This window comes from Mesoplodon bidens (assembly GCF_964165515.1).
Source record: "Mesoplodon bidens genome assembly, chromosome: 13".
Classification (NCBI taxonomy): Eukaryota; Metazoa; Chordata; class Mammalia; order Artiodactyla; family Ziphiidae; genus Mesoplodon; species Mesoplodon bidens.
The window spans coordinates 68360969-68376881 of record NC_138169.1 but is presented as its reverse complement, the minus strand read 5'-3'; the positions used below and the strand labels follow the sequence as shown (position 1 = coordinate 68376881).

The window sequence follows — 15913 nt, the reverse complement described above, 5'->3', positions numbered from 1 at the left end:
TGCTGAAACACACGAAGAACTGGCCTTTTGACCTTTTCATCCTGGGTGCCCCTCTTGTACCCATCATCTTGTCTTGGCTTCCATTGACTTCTACAAAAATAGTATTTTAATTTTTTAAAAAATAAATTTATTTATTTATTTTTGGCTGTGTTGGGTCATCATTGCTGTGCGTGGGCTCTCTCTAGTTGCAGTGAGCAGGGGCTACTCTTCCTTGTGGTGTGTGGGCTTCTCACTGTGGTGGCTTCTCTTGTTGCAGAGCATGGGCTCTAGGTGCACGGGCTTCAGTAGTTGTGGCACATGGGCTCAGTAGTTGTGGTCCGCGGGCTATAGAGCACAGGCTCAGTAGTTGTGGCGCACAGGTTTAGTCGCTCTGCAACATGTGGGATCTTCCTGGATCAGGGCTCGAACCCATGTCCCCTGCATTGGCAGGCAGATTCTTTTTTTTGTGTGTGTGGTACACGGGCCTCTCACTGTTGTGGCCTCTCCCGTTGCGGAGCACAGGCTCCGGACGCGCAGGCTCAGCAGCCATGGCTCACGGGCCCAGCCACTCCACGGCATGTGGGATCTTCCTGGACTGGGGCACGAACCCGTGTCCCCTGCATCAGCAGGCAGACTATCAACCACTGCGCCACCAGGGAAGTACCAAAAATAGTATTTTAATTTTTTGACTCAACCAGTCTTCAGGAATGGTTCTCCTAAGGAAAACACTGAGTCTATCCCTGGGATTATTATGTTGGAAGTATTTATACACCTATTTTGTCTTGTTTCATTTTCATACCTGTGAGTTGACAAATGCCCTAGATGCAGTAATAACAGGGCTTAAAGAGATAGAAAATTCTATAGACTTCACATACTTGCATTTTAGTGTTTACAGGATTTCCTTGATTTTGAATTTTTTCCAAGAACTCTGGAATGGAGCCAATAAAATTAGTAAGAGTGCCATGTAAAGGAAAAAACAATCAAGCACAAAGAAGGGAAGAGGAGAATAAAATAAAATTCTCTGGAAAAAGCTGAGTACTCATATGAAATGTAATATATCCTTAACTGAACTTTACATGGCTTGTGCATAAGAGTAACTTCAGATTCTGTGCAAACTTGAGAATAACCATTATATGGAAATCAATTAGTGAGTATTTGTTAGATAATTAATATGCATTATATGAAGCACATTAAAACAAAAGTATTAGACATGCTTCTCCAATACATAAATTATCCTACCATCTCCAATATATCCTGATACTGAAAATAAGCTGTTTCTGACAGTTTGGGGACCAGGTAGTTGGCAAAAAAAAAAAAAGAAAACCTTCAAGTTTGGACATCAGATTTTATGTTAGCACAGGTTTAGAGGGTAAGGACTTCTATGACCCAAATACGATAGCCAAGGTACAAGTTAGTTGTAAACCATCAAGTGGGCACCCATGTTCTCTGATGGAACGCCCTCTTAATAGGCCTTGCAGCCTGCCCCCACTTATTCTTCCATCTGGCTAACAGCATGTTGGCTAAAAGACCACGACACTGCTGAAGACCCTTCAGAATTTTCCCCACTCCCATCCCCACCCCAGGTACCTCATTTAGGGTGACCAAACACTACAGTTTACCTGGGGCTGTCCTACTCTTAACACTGAAAATCCTGCTTCCTAGGAGGCCTCTCAGTCCTGGGCAAACAGGAACAGCTGGTTGCCCCCTAAATGCTACAGCATCAGGACCAGAGCCATCAAGCTCTCCCACAGGCCTATTCCTCTTTGTATGTCTTACTCCCTCTGCCTACGAGTTTGTTCTCCTTCTCTTCCTTTAATTCGTTCTTGAAGATTGATTAAATTATCTTTCCTAAGCTATAGGCTATGAAATTCATTTTTCCCCCGAGAGGCGGTTTCACCCTTCTATAAACAGAATTTTACTCTAGAGGGGGGGGAAAAAAAAAAAACCAGCAGCCTTACATAACCTTTCACAAAAGCCCTACTCATTTTCTACCAGGACCTGAAAAGGGCCTACATTTCATGAGCAAAGCAGAACACTTCTCTCACCAAGAGGAACACTGGTGATTTTCATTCAGATTGATCCAATCTGCGCAGCTGAACCCCCAGGTTCTCTTCTTGCAGAGTCTGATTTGGAGCACGCCAGTTAAAGCACCTCTCTCTGCCAGGCAGTGCAGAGCAAAAAGCTTCAACACCTCGCACTGAGCTTTCTGTCTGTAAAGCTTTACTCTTCTTCAAAAACCTCAGTTATGCCCCTTCTCCCCCTGCCACAGAGGCCCAGGCAAATGTGCATTTGGTCTGTTTCATGCCCTGAAGACCGTTTCCCCATCAAAAGATGAGAGTCAGCATGGGGTCGCTGGCAGGGTCTCACTTTGAGCACCTGTGAGCTTTTAGCATCAGACCCAAGAGGCAGAGGAGGGAGGGTGAGGATGGACTCAGGGCCCCAGTGTCCCTTTCGAGTGCCTGCCATTTTCCCTGCCTCTGAGTGTTTTTAAGGAGGAAAGGGGATAGAGGGAGGAGAAAATATGGATGCAAAGCCACAGACCCTTTTACAATGTGCCTTCTTCCTTGAGCATTGATAAGAAGGGAAAAGGCAGGTGGAATACCCAGAGAGCATTTTCAGAGCATTTTCAAGGGCCTTTAATCTCAAGGAAAATGAAACATGTCATGGTCTCCAAGAAATACATTAGCTGCTAAATTACACACCAGAAGGATGTTGGTGTAGTTCGCCATTCCAAGACCAGTTCCTGAAGCTAAAGTCCTCCAAAGAAGCTTCAAACTAAGATTAAAGCAGTATGGATGGAGCCTTTTCCCATTGAGTAGATTTTTACAAAGAAATCGAGCCCAGGGTCACTTCCATCAGTGGGTTTTCAGTCTCCTAGGGCAGTGTTTCTCAGTCACCTGGGATTCTCATTCAGTAAGTCGAGGTCTGGACTCACTTTCTGTTTTCCTAAAAAGATCCTGGGAGATGCAAATGCTGCTGGTCTATGGACCACACTTTGAATAGCAAGGTCCTAGGACACTGATTCTCAAACTTGGCTACACTTTGGGACAATCTATGAAGGTTTAATAACTATGTGTGCTGGGCCTCATCTCAGAGATTCTAATTCTCTTGTACAGGATAGAGCTGGGCATTAATACCTAGCCAAGGTGAGAGTGTCTTCTTCAGAGAGAAGATTCTCGGGGCAAATTATACCTGGCACTGCACATTAACCAAGCAAGCACTAGCCTCCAGGTGTTCATGCTAAGTAGATGTTGGACTCAATGGGTCTGCAGGAAATGGATGTGGTTAACCAAACAGAAGTTAAAGGAGGAGGTAAATTTGGATGAGGGATCCACAGGAGGTACGTCATACGGTGCCAAGTTTGATCAATATTGTACTGTGTCAGGTCTAACTTAGCTGAATCTGTTAGCCTCTGAATCTAGCAAAGGCATGGACCATGGACCACTAAACCATGACCCACTAAACGAAGCATGGGCTTGATTTCAAAATTGCTGTTAGAGTCTGACATCTTATTTTATTTCTAAGTCATTAAAACCACTACAACAATGAAATTGAGGAGGGTTCTAGAGTGGCCTGCCCATGCCTGTGAAATATGCTATATGTAGACTATTCCAGTATAAATCTAGCCCATAGTAGGATAATACTAAACACAGCTAGCCTTTAGAGAACATTTAAGGGTCAGACATTGGAATGGGTATCGTTTATCTAACTGTTGGGAGTGAGTTTATCTCCAGTTTAGAGATGGGAAAGAGAAGTCAATTTTGTCTCCATTTTACAGATGGGGAAGTTGAGGTCAAGTCCACTAGCTGACAGGCTTTCCCCCCAGGTTGTGTCATGTCTCTCATCATAACCCAAAACCACAGGACCATGCAGCCAACTCCTTTGCAACTTGGCAGCAGTGGAGGAAAGGGGATGCAAGCTCAATGGCTTCTAAATGAGCTGTAACTTAAAGCTAGGAGAACACTCATCCATTTTTTTTAAGGAACAGTAATAGAAGGAAAATGTATACAACAACAGGAGCATCTTGAAAAAATAAGCTGCAAAAATTTTTAAATCTTAGGTTCAGTTTCCTTTTTTTAAAAAAATCACCTAGAGTTATCAGGCGCACATTTCAAAGGAGGCCACGGGAAAAAGAAGTGTCTCCGTGCCAATCTTACTTGAACAGAAAACGTAAAGTCCTGTTTCTCTTTGTTCAGTGATAGCTTTCAAAGTGGAAGTAGCCTGTTACACATGCTCATTAATGTACTAGAGCATGTACATGAGAGCATTTACATTGGGTCTCTAGTACATCACTTGCATTCATCTAGCTCTTTACACTTTGCAAAGATTTTTTTCCCCCATGTTACATTGTGTCCACACAACCCCATAGGTATTTCTAAACATGTGAGATAGGGAGGTTCACAAATTCACACCTAATAGTTAATAAGAAAATGAGGGCAAGGATTACCTACGCAATTTGCTTAAAATTTTAAATGATTGTGCTGAAACTAGAAAAAGGTCTTTGTTGGGAATTCATTTCAATTCATTCAACCAATATTTATTAGCATGAGTAGCTACTATCTTCAAGAGAGGATCCAAGGGTATTCTCCAGCCTCAGCCAAGCCGTCATCATGCTTAGTTCTGCTGGATCTGGTTACACTCATCTTCTTTGAATTCACTATGCCTCCACCCACTACACAGCCTTTGCACTCACCCTTCTCACTAGCATTTTCTCCCCTGCCTCTCCCTAAACATCCCCTCTTTAACCAAGTTTACTTATTCTTTAGGTGCCAACCACAACTTTCTCAGGGGAGCCTTCTTTGAGCTGGATCTGAGCAGCTCTCCTATAATACTCTCTTTCTTTCAAAGGCTTATCTCATTCGAAATAATGGACTTATTAACATACTTATTTGATTAGCATTTCCATCCACTGCATTCAAAGTTCTATCACCACCTTAGCACAATACCTGGCACACACTCAATAAATAAGGAAAGAAAGGGTCATGGAGGTCTGGGGATGCATGTATAGCAACAGGCCGCCAGATCTGCCACATAAAACTCCATATCCTCACTCTTGCCCAATGTGAGCTTGGTTTAAACGTGACTGACAACTTTTTACACTCCTTTCTTTTTGTTTTGTTTTTGGTCCATCAATCTATGGATACAAGGATGAAAGAATTGGCTTTGTCACCCCATCTGGCTAGCATTAATATATGAATGATATAATGCCTAAACATGGTAGTTGATATTTTTCAGAGTCTACCCCACTTAGCTTGTGCTTCTTCTCTTAATGAGTACTTTGTTCTGCCTTGTAACCCATTTAGCTATGTCTATGCCTGTCACCTTCTCTTAGCGATAAACTCTTGGAGGGCAGAGAGACATTGAAGCCTTTCATTTAATTCTTTGTAACCCACAGTAAATGTTTAGTAACTATTATCTTGAATAAAAGTCTTCATCTTATGTGATCCTTATAATACCTCAATGATTTTGTCAGGCATTGATAGTCCTACGTGAAAAAAGAGGACTTAAAATTTGAGAGACAACATGTGTGTCCATGAATGACTGTACAATAAGGTCAACGCTATGCTAAGCCTGTATTCCCTAATATATGACTTGGGAGAGCTTACTTAGAAGAGCACATTAAATTTGGGGCACTTGATTACCAGAAAGATATAAACAAACTAGAGGGAGTTCAGGTAAGAAAAATAAACATGATTAAGCTTCTGGAGAGGTATGAAGAAAGATTAAATGAACTAAATATTTACAGTCTGGTTAAGTGAGGACCCAGGGGGGAGGCAAGAATCATTTATGGCTAAAATTATCTAACAGGCTTCAGCACAGAAGACACAGAATGCCACTGAGGAGGGCAAACAGGAACCAGGAGCTGGGTGCTAGGAGTGACAGGAGGAATATTTAGAACAGGACTCTATCTAAGTTGAATTTTAAGAGGAAATTTTAACAGCAAGAACTGATAGGCTGCTGCAAAGTTTCAAGGGAAACAGTGAACAAACCATCCCTGGAGACATCTCAAACCAGAAGGGAAAATAACTAGAAACGGTCCTGCAGGGAACAGCTCTGCCCAGACATTAGACATGAAAAGGAAAGCTTTGCAGATTTTCTCTCTCATTTATATTCTTCTGGGATCCCGAGAGGCTGAGCAAAGATGTGGAAACAATGGATTGAGGACTCCGGGCGCGAGGGGTTTGCTTCAATGTCTCAGCCTTGGCTCACATCTCTAATGAGTCGGCACAGAGGCAACACCCCAGAGAAGCCACTGCTGGCACATTCAAGGCTTTATTCCATCCAGGGCCCTTCATTAGTCTATCCCATGGGAAGGGGTGAAACAATTAGGGACCCCCCTCCACCGCCAAAACGGGGACATGTGCGTATGCCCTTGTGCAAGCATGGGTTTTCTTTGAAACCTGCAGCCATATATGTAACAATGATCCTGGGCCTATGTACTTTACCATATTGGAAACATACCCAAGTTCAAATGCCAGATGAGGATTTTAACTCATACTTGGTATCCAGCATTATAATTCTGTGATTTAGTCATCTTTGAGTTCTGTCATATTCGGGGGATTTATAAGGTTCCTCAAATTAAGCCTGGCACCTCAGGATCCAGCTTCCCTGTAAGTGACATGCTGCATAGACATAATAAATAGGATAAAGCAGGATACTGACATGGCAAGAGTTACTCTAGGTAATCAACAATCCTACAGTGACTAAGGATCTCTCTTCCAGTCTAAAATAAGTGTTCATTCTGGAAAGCTGTTTAGGAAAAGTCTGGGCTAAAGTAAGCAGGATACAGTATCAGGCAACAACTTCCTAAAAGTTAGATGACCAACCGCATCTAAACTTAAAAGCAAATGTTGCTTAGTAGGAAAAACAGAATAACTCCTAACAGTAAAAGTATTGATGGCACAAAGCAAATGGCTGCTCAGCTGGAAAAACATAATCATAGAACTACCTGGCTGAAATCACAAATGGCCAATAAATTTATGAGAAAAAATGTTCAACCTCATTAGCAATCAGGGAAATGCAAATTAAAACCACAGTGAGATGCTAGTCCATATCCAGCAGATGAGGGCAAATTAAACATATGACAATACCAAATACTGGTGGAGACATGGACCAAAGAAGATTGTCCTATGCTCCGGGTGGGACTTTCAATGCAAAGTTCAATGCAACTTGTCATTGTCCCCTAAAAGTAAAGATGCCCTTTCTATGACTCAGCAACTCCATCCCTAGACATGCACTCTAGACATGGTGGCAAATCTGTTCCACAGAACATGGATAAGAATGTTCATAGCAATATTATTGGCAAGAGCGAAACACTGACTTCCCAGAAGTTCAGCAATGGTAGATGGCTTAAGTGTGGTTAATTAATATCACAGAATATTATACAGCAGAGAAAGTGACTGAAGTGCAGCCATATGCATTCTCACAGATGAATCTCAAATATTTAACGTTTAGCAAAATTACATACCAGAGAAGAATACACACATTATATTTATTTCATATGGTCAAGTACAGGCAAAGCAAAATCATATATTAAGGATTCAAACATATGTAGCAAAACTATAAAAAGGCAAGGGACTAGTTAATACAAAATTAAGAAAACTGCGGGTGGGTACATGGGCTATTTGTTTCATTAAAATTATTATTGGGATCAATGTTATTATTATTAATTATACCCAACACTATATATATAGTATGCTCATAACTTAAATAAATCATATAATGTTGAAAACAGTAATATAACTAGAAGTTGTCTAGTCCACACCCTCATTTAACAAGGAAAAACATAAAGAAAATGGCATCCAAAGTAATAGCAGATTTCAGAAATGCTACGAACCCATTAGTGAAAACCAATTAGCTAGTGAGGGACTCAGGACTTGATTTAGAATCTCCTCTTTTACTTTAGACACATCTCAACAAAACACAGTCACCTATTTCTCAGCAAATCAGAAGTAGAAAAGAGAAAAACTTCTTTGAAGAAGTCTTATGACAGGGGAAACTTCCAGCTGGATACAAACAAGTAGATAAATCGCATTCTACAAATCAGTAATAAAAGTCTTAGGAAAACAAAGCAATAGTCTGTGTCCATTTAATGGGAAATAAACAGTCCTCCATGAGGCAATATCTTCAGAAATCATCCCTATAAGATCAGATAATATAATAAGTGAGCCACAGTAATGCCGGGGGCTTCTTAAGGACAGGTTAAGTTATGTTCTGCATACTTAAAATGCAGCTAAGGGAGTGGATAAACATTTTTAAAGGCTTAAAAAATTAGTAAAATCAGGAAATATTGGTGTTTAACAAGAAACTTCAGTACTAAGAAAACTAACTAGAGTAAATAACATTTATATTAACCATTTAATTTGTTTATTCTCTTATAAAAATGTTAAAGCCAATTTAAGAACATTTAATATACCAGAGTAATGTTGGTATTGATAAGCTCTCTTATCAGGTCAAGATATACTAACGAGTTGGTATTTTCATTAGATTGTATCATAAAGATTCAGTTAATTCAGTGGAACATTTTTGTCCTAGGTGTGCCCAAAAGTAGCCTTCTGCAAAGAACTAGTCTTTAACGGATGAGCAAAAGACAAGAGCAAAATCTCCAAATTGCAATGCGTACCCGTTAAATCACTTAGAATAACCACAAGTGGTATAAAGGGCCTTCCTCTATTGAAACGTGAAATGGCTGAACAAGCAAGAAGTCAGAGAATTTGGATGTGTGAAATTAAGCTAAAGTACCTCACAAAAATAAGAAGTAGGTTATAGGCACTGGGCTCACGGAATTTAGGAAAGAAGAGAAATTTCCTCACCCAGGTCATGTCATAACAATAAACTTTAAAAATATGATCAATAAATATGGAATGATTTATATGTTTTCTCGTTGAACTATTCCCCCAAGAAATGAAAGCTGTGAATAATATGGTCGTTTCAAACTATTTATAAAAATGCAACACGTACTAGTATAACCATTGGCAAATCACCATCAATAATGAAAAAGAAGAAATATATTCAATCATACACATTATTATGTATTTCTAAACTATACCATTGATAAGGTCAGGCATTTCTAAACCACCAAAAAAAAAAATTACTTAACAGTTGAGTTAAAGAGGTCTGGTTTTTTAACCTCAGGCTAAAATGTGTCAAAGAACTTTAAAACACTATAGTAATTTTGATCATCAATGAGCCAACCTAGATTTCTGTGTGTTAGCCCAGCACTAAAGCAGAGAAATAGAAGGAATCAACCATCTACTGAAGGAGGAAGCAAAGTGTGGAATACTAAAAGGCACTGTAATTTACCTTCGTGCTGCAATTATAAAGGTGTGTAATATTCTGCATTTTATTTTTTGCTGTTACCCACTTGGCATGTGTAACATGTCATTTTATGTTGCATGTTTCAATTGGCCTACAGGGAAAATAATCTGGACAGTTCATCCTTTTTTTCTTTTTTTTTTATTGACAAGTTTAACTTTTGCTTTACTTGAGGTCTTGTTTTGAAGGAAAATATCGTAAATGCTTTGGGGTCAGTGCCATGCTACTGATTTTATAATACCCATTAAGAAGTACTTTGATCTCTGAAAAGTAGTAACTTTGAAGAAAATTAAAGTTCTTTTATTCCAAGCAGGTAACACACTACTGGAAAAAAAAGCAGCATGTTGAGGTTGGCATAATCTACCCTCCACTGGTGGTCATTTCTACCTCCCATTAATGCTCTATGAGCTCTGAAATTTCAATGATACTGGCTGAGAGGCCACTAGTTAGTCTCCTATAGTAAGAGTACCACTTAGCTGTCTTTAGAATATACAGGTAGTTTAACTTCCCAAAAAAGAAACACTCATGAAAATTTAAAAATTTGTTTTTAAGGCAAATCCCCATGACCTTGCAAAGTGTAGTACAGCATGTTAAATGCAGTGCCTGTGGATCAGGACCTTAGATTCACAGTGAGAAAGGTTTTCCTGGGTTGTATGAAGGGTGGCAGTGTTGATGCTATACAGTTTAGAGATTAGAGCTATAATTCTGTAGAGATAGGCTGGAGAGAAGCAAGCAGGCTGCAGAACAGTTCATCGGGCATCATGCTGATATTGAATTCAGTGTGTTTCAATCAAGACTTAGTGAGATCCCAGGCTACAATTCATTAGGGTATAACTGTTGTGACAATTCACAAAACTCTTCAATCCTCCTCTTGAGTATCATAATAAAGAAACAGAGAAAAAAGAAGAAGATTCCACGTTTATGTTTTATGAATTGTAAATGTGCATAGTATTTATCACTCCACTTCAGGGATTATGGTATGTTTCCAGAACCAAGTGACTTTTTATCTTCAGTTAATTAATCAAGTAATCCTTGGCAGGCTTATGTCATTATTCCTTTTACTCAGGCAAAACAAAGGTTTCCCGAAATTTGCGTATACAGTTCATGTAAGAGATTATCATCTGAGGTAGGTTACTCCATCAAAAATTGATCGTTTGAGCTAGTAGCTGTGTAACAAATACCAAAATTCATCAATGTGTTCCTAAGTCAGTGCAAGTTTCTGAGCGTAATACAGGCCATATCTTTGGAAAGTGGGAAGATCCACAGCCAGGTCAGAAGAGCTCACTCACCAGTGAAATAGCACACTGGTTTCCAGAAGCATCTTTATGTATTTAGCACTGGCTCAATTCCCCCCTGAAGTCATACATTTGGGGAGGTGGCACGGAAGGTGAAAATGCTCTCTTCCTTGTATATGATTGGCTTTTAATATAAGCAAATGCCAGAAACAACTGCATCCTTTCCTCATAGAATTACTTTGTTTGGCAGAAGTATGAGGAAAAAGAAATTTCACAAGCAAAGTTTCAGATGGCAAATTTTCCAAAGAAAATGTAAGAATATTTGCTTTAAATTGTAATCTCGGGGCCCAGTCTTCCATGGAAAGAAATATTCTGTTCAGAAATTCAGCACTACCTACATACATGCAGCATCACCTAAAGATAAAAAGTGTTTTCGTTGAGAAGTTAAGATGGAAAATAGAGCTTGTTTCCAAAGGAGAAAGATAGTACTAGATGACCCCACTACATACAGCAGGAAACATTCTAGGAGCAAATCATATGCATTTGAAGAATTTCAAACTATTGAACGAAAGAAGAAATGTAAGCCAGAGAGGAAGAAAACTTTCCTCTCATAAAAGATGCTTTTGAGGATAACTAGAGTGCTAGAATTCCCTTGGAAGATGCAGTGTCATCCTTCCCCTCCCCAGAAACAAGTAAAAATATCCCCTTCCACCTAAAAATCACCTCCTCAAATCTCATCAAGCTCCCCATTGGCTAAGAAAATCGTACTACAGCCTGTAAACATCCTGTACTCTGGGAGAAACTTCCAGCAGGGCTCATTGAAGAATTTAGATAGGATTAAACTCTTCCTCTTCAATAAAAACAATAAGGAAGTTTGCTGAAAGGTTAACTTGCTCAAGAATAAATGTAAGTCATACACACTGGTAAGTTATAAATCTCTCCCCAGAAAAAAAAAAAAAAAAATGCCTATCAGCAGCTCAAGCCAGCCCAGCTCTTAAGAACATTAAAGCAAATGCACTAAGCCTAATATATGCACATGTAACACATGTGGTGGCTGTTTCACATGCTTCATAACTCAGAGGGCAAGGCTGCTGTGTGGGAAATGGATGCTGTGACAGGTCCCTGGTGATTTATACCACAGCACTCACAGAGGAGTGGACAGCTGGGATGCCCAGGCGCCCTCAGGTGCTGCCATGCTCCACTCAACAGCAAAGCCAGATCTGGGGCATCGAATCTGCTTTGGTTGCGGGAGATGAGAAAGATGTGGATAGGGGACGTAGCAAGCCTCATCTCACCATGTCCCGACGACATAAACGCGCACTGATGTTTTTAATCGAATGTAACCCAAACATATATATGAAGAATTAATTAAAATGAACATGTACACTTGCGATTGCATTCATTACCATCGAAAATTTTCATCTCTTCTGAGATGCCAGGACTCTTACTTAGTGCCTTTGCTTGGGCCTCAAGTCAAATATATAAGAAGACAGCATCTTACAAAAAGCCAACTAAAAAGCCACTAGCCTCCTCCTCCAACATCACTTCCCCATCCAATGCCAACACTGTCCAGGCATGCCCTTTGTTATGTCCTAATGATTTCACAAAAATCTACAGCAGTTTCAGACTTTATCTAGGAAGTGGGAAAAGAGCCAGTCCTATTGTACTTGTCTCCATAATCCTTTGTCACCAATCAACAAAGTCTTTAAAAACATCCTGCTGAATGGGAATTTCACTGCCGGTAAACTAGACACTTGGCCTTATTAAGGGCACCTCCTACTGGTCCTTTCATAGAGTGAACTGTGCTTTGCTCATCATCAATTCCCTGCCATGTCCCTGAAGAGGGGAAATTGCTACTCGAGAAAGGAGAAACAGATTAAGGAGCAAAGATCAGAGTGATCTGAATTAGCAATATCTCAAAACTGCACCATCCACTTTCCTGGGACTGGCGCAAACTACATCACACCTGCAAGTAACACGAATGGATTTAGAAGTATAGAGGAGCTTAAAGATTGAGACCCACAAGCATATCCACAGGCATGTCCCTTGTATATGTATCTTTTTGTCTGCCTTTGCAATCATAGACTTGTCCGTTGAGGAGTTAATTAAAATAAAGTAATATATGGTCCTAACTTTCTAGACAAGAAACTTAAATAAGTGGGAAGGGGGAATATTTAATTAATTTAGATATTAGTAAAACATATATAAATCCATCTCTACTCATGTATCCCCACCCTTTGCCAAAGACAGTTGGGAAAGGGCTTTAAACTATTTTAGTGTAACTGACAAAACGTCATTGTCCATTTCTGCACACCTTCCTTGTCTAATGCAATATTTTCAGCCCACGCATTTCAGGCCTGGCTCCATAGACTTTCTACCCAGTGAGGATGCCCCTCTGAACTTCCCCTCTCTCCTCCTTGGCCTTCTACCAAACTGCCCGAGAGCACAAGTCAATCTGTGCAGAAGGAGGGTGCTCCTGGCTGCAGCATCTAGTGTCTGAGGGTAGCAGGAGGAAATTTTAAAGACACCTTTCGTGACTGCTTTACTGCAGGGATAGTCCCCCGCCCACCTTCTGGGAGTAATTGCTGAGGACAAAGCTCCGGGAGCCCGGAGCCTGGAGGAGAAGACCAGCCTGAGAGGGAGGGAGGAAGCTCGAGCTGCTGGGGGAGCGAATGCTGATACGCGTGCACCGCGCCGGAACACACACACACACACACACACACACACACACACACACACACACATCTCGCTGGCTTGTGCTCGCTCGCTCTGTCAGGCCAAAGGAAGGCGAAGGGTCGGGTCGCTGTGGATGCGCAGATCCCTGCTCCTGTCCGGCCACGTCAAAATTTGGGGAGCCTCGCGCTCGAGTGTCTGAATCCCTAACCACAGGAGAGCCACATTCTCCGCTGGCGCTCGCAACCCTGGACCGCGCAGCACTTAGCAGCAACAAGAAAGCCCGGAGCTTCAGGCTCCCGAGAGGCTGTGGGCTTGGACACGGTTTACATTCTGTTCCCTGTTCATTTCCAAGCCACATGTTGGGGTGCTCCCACCCAAAGCCTGGCCCCTGCCAGGGGCTCCTTTTCTCTGGGATTTGGGGAAAGGTCATTTCCAAAGGGATCTGAATGCTTAGTTGGTTGCCGGGCCCACTCCCTATACCCTAGTGTCCATCTACACTTGTGGTGAGGCCAGCAAAACCAGTAGACTGTTATCATGAATCATTTTGTTCTTTTTTAAATTATTATTATTCTTTTGGCCGTCGAAAGCTCCAGCTCCATAGTCGCAGACTGCCGCAGCCCTGAGCATCCCTCTGATCCCCCTTTTTCCTGCTCTAACCCAATCCAGTACCCAAACAGTTTTGCCATTTTTAATTAGGAACTGCGCTTGCCAAGTACCAGGGCCAGGGGGCTGGTTCCCCAGAATAGCAATCATTTGGAGTTTGGAAGTGTCCTGGAGATATCTGGAGACTTAGCTTGAGAGCTCCATTCACTGTTAAAAAATAAAATAAAATAAAACACGCCTCCTTCCTCCTGGCAACTCTGTAGCCTCCTTCGGCACCACCATCCCCCCCTCCAAAGTACCAAAACACATTAGCGTCCCTTTCTCCAATTCTCAATCAGCAAGTCTAAACATCCAAACCAGAGATGCGTCACATACAAACGACTCAGCCCCACCATCTACATTCCGCACAGACTCCCTCAAAGCCCCCCTGGAGGACCTCCTCCACTTGGCCCTGTTGCCCCAATTCCCCTCCTCCGTAGCTTTGCGAGGCTTTAAGGATCCAACCCAGTTCCTTTCAAGACGTCCCCATCACCTGCTTCCTCCCTGCCCCAGCCCGCCAGCTCTCCAAACCAATGCAAGTATTTGCAAAAGCAAAGATGTGAGAAGCACCAGATTTGTTAAAAAGCCAAGGGGCGCCCCTTTCCCCAGCTGCCAACATCCTCCACCGCAAGGGAAAAAAAAGTCTTCCCTTCTTTTATCATCGGTGAGGAAATGGGGGACACAGGGAGCTCTGAACATCTTGCCCTCTCTCCCTCTACCCCAATTCTACTCGCCAAAGGAAATGAGGAGAAGGAAAGGGGTGTGTGGTGGGGGGGGGGCGCGGGTGCGAAGAGAAGAAAGGAAGGAACCTCTTACCGGTGACTTGGAGATGTGCGCTGAGCAGGGTAGCTCCGAAGAGTACAAAAGCCAGCTTGGGTACCCAAACACATCCAAGACTATTCTCCATATTTCAGCCAACACCTTCGGGGCCGGGGGTCCTGGGCAGCCGCAACACTCACACACATGCACTCACACACGCATGCACACATGCACACACACGCACCGAGCCCCTTCGGCTTCCTCCTCGTCCTCTTCCTCCACCTTTCTCCACCTCCCCTGCGCCTCTTCTGCCTCCGAAGCCTTTTTCCTCGTCCACTGACAGAATCAGCAGCAAAAAGAGGCAGCAAAAAGTTCCATTCAGTCCAAGAGATCTCGAGCCCCGGTAAAACCTCGGAAAACTAACTCAAGGAAACAGAGGGAACAAGAGGAGGGCAACCAGCTCTCCACGGGGCTTGCGAAACAGCAATAAACAGACTACCCAGGAGGGACCAAGACGAGACAGAAAGCAATCCTGTGGCTGGGCTGTGCATCCAAAGATTGACGCTGGGTAAAGTTGAAGAGAAAAATCCGTGCGCAAAACCTGGGGATGCTGTTTGGTTTTCCTCCAAGAGCCGAGGGGGACCTGGGGAGGAGAGGGAGGGCGCTGCGGGGTGGAGCGCTCTCACTTGTTACTGGGGTGTCCGCCAGTGGTGCGTGAGCTGGGAGTTGCAGCCGTACTATCCATTGATCCGAAGAAGTGGAGGGCTGGAAGGGAAAATGTGGAGACCGGAGGGAAACGAACAGGATCAGGCAAAGATTCCACGGGAAAGGGGGTGGGGGCAGAGAGATGCGGGCGAAGAAAAAAAAGAGCGGTCGGGGGAGGCTTCCAAGCAGCTGCATTCGCCTGGTCTACATATCAATGAGCAGGGATGCCCTCTGTGGGCAAAGCGTGGGAAGTCACTTTTGTCAATGGATCTGGCAAATACTCTAAGTGTCTGGGGGGTTTGCTGTTATTTCTTTTCACCCTCAATCTTAGGGAATTTATTTTTGACTGTAAAATTGAGGCGGGTATTTAGGCTGGGTCAGATGGGCAGGGTGTTTCCTTCCTTCTCTGCCTTCAGCATTACTGAATTTTTCATCTGAAGAGAATCACTTAATCCAACTCCTTCTAGGACAGGTGGGAAACTGAGGTCCAGAAACACAAGGGACAAATACCAGACAGCTATTTCCTGATATAACAGCCAGGGTCCTCTTTTTGTAGGATGTCTTATTTCACCTGTGTTCTCTCTTCTCTAGACAGTATTCAG

At 42.4% G+C, this 15913-nt stretch overlaps 1 protein-coding gene across 1 annotated transcript in view; it reads right to left on the bottom strand.

Annotated features, from left to right (window-relative positions):
- The window catches only part of DCC (DCC netrin 1 receptor), a gene marked incomplete at its 5' end in the record, with an annotated part of 1182001 nt that extends 1167247 nt beyond the window's left edge, over positions 1–14754 (bottom strand). The window contains one exon of the mRNA XM_081253253.1: positions 14664–14754. Coding sequence (XP_081109379.1) covers positions 14664–14754 — 91 coding nt within the window. The remainder of the gene's footprint in view (positions 1–14663) is intronic.
- Between the last annotated feature and the right edge of the window lie 1159 nt (positions 14755–15913).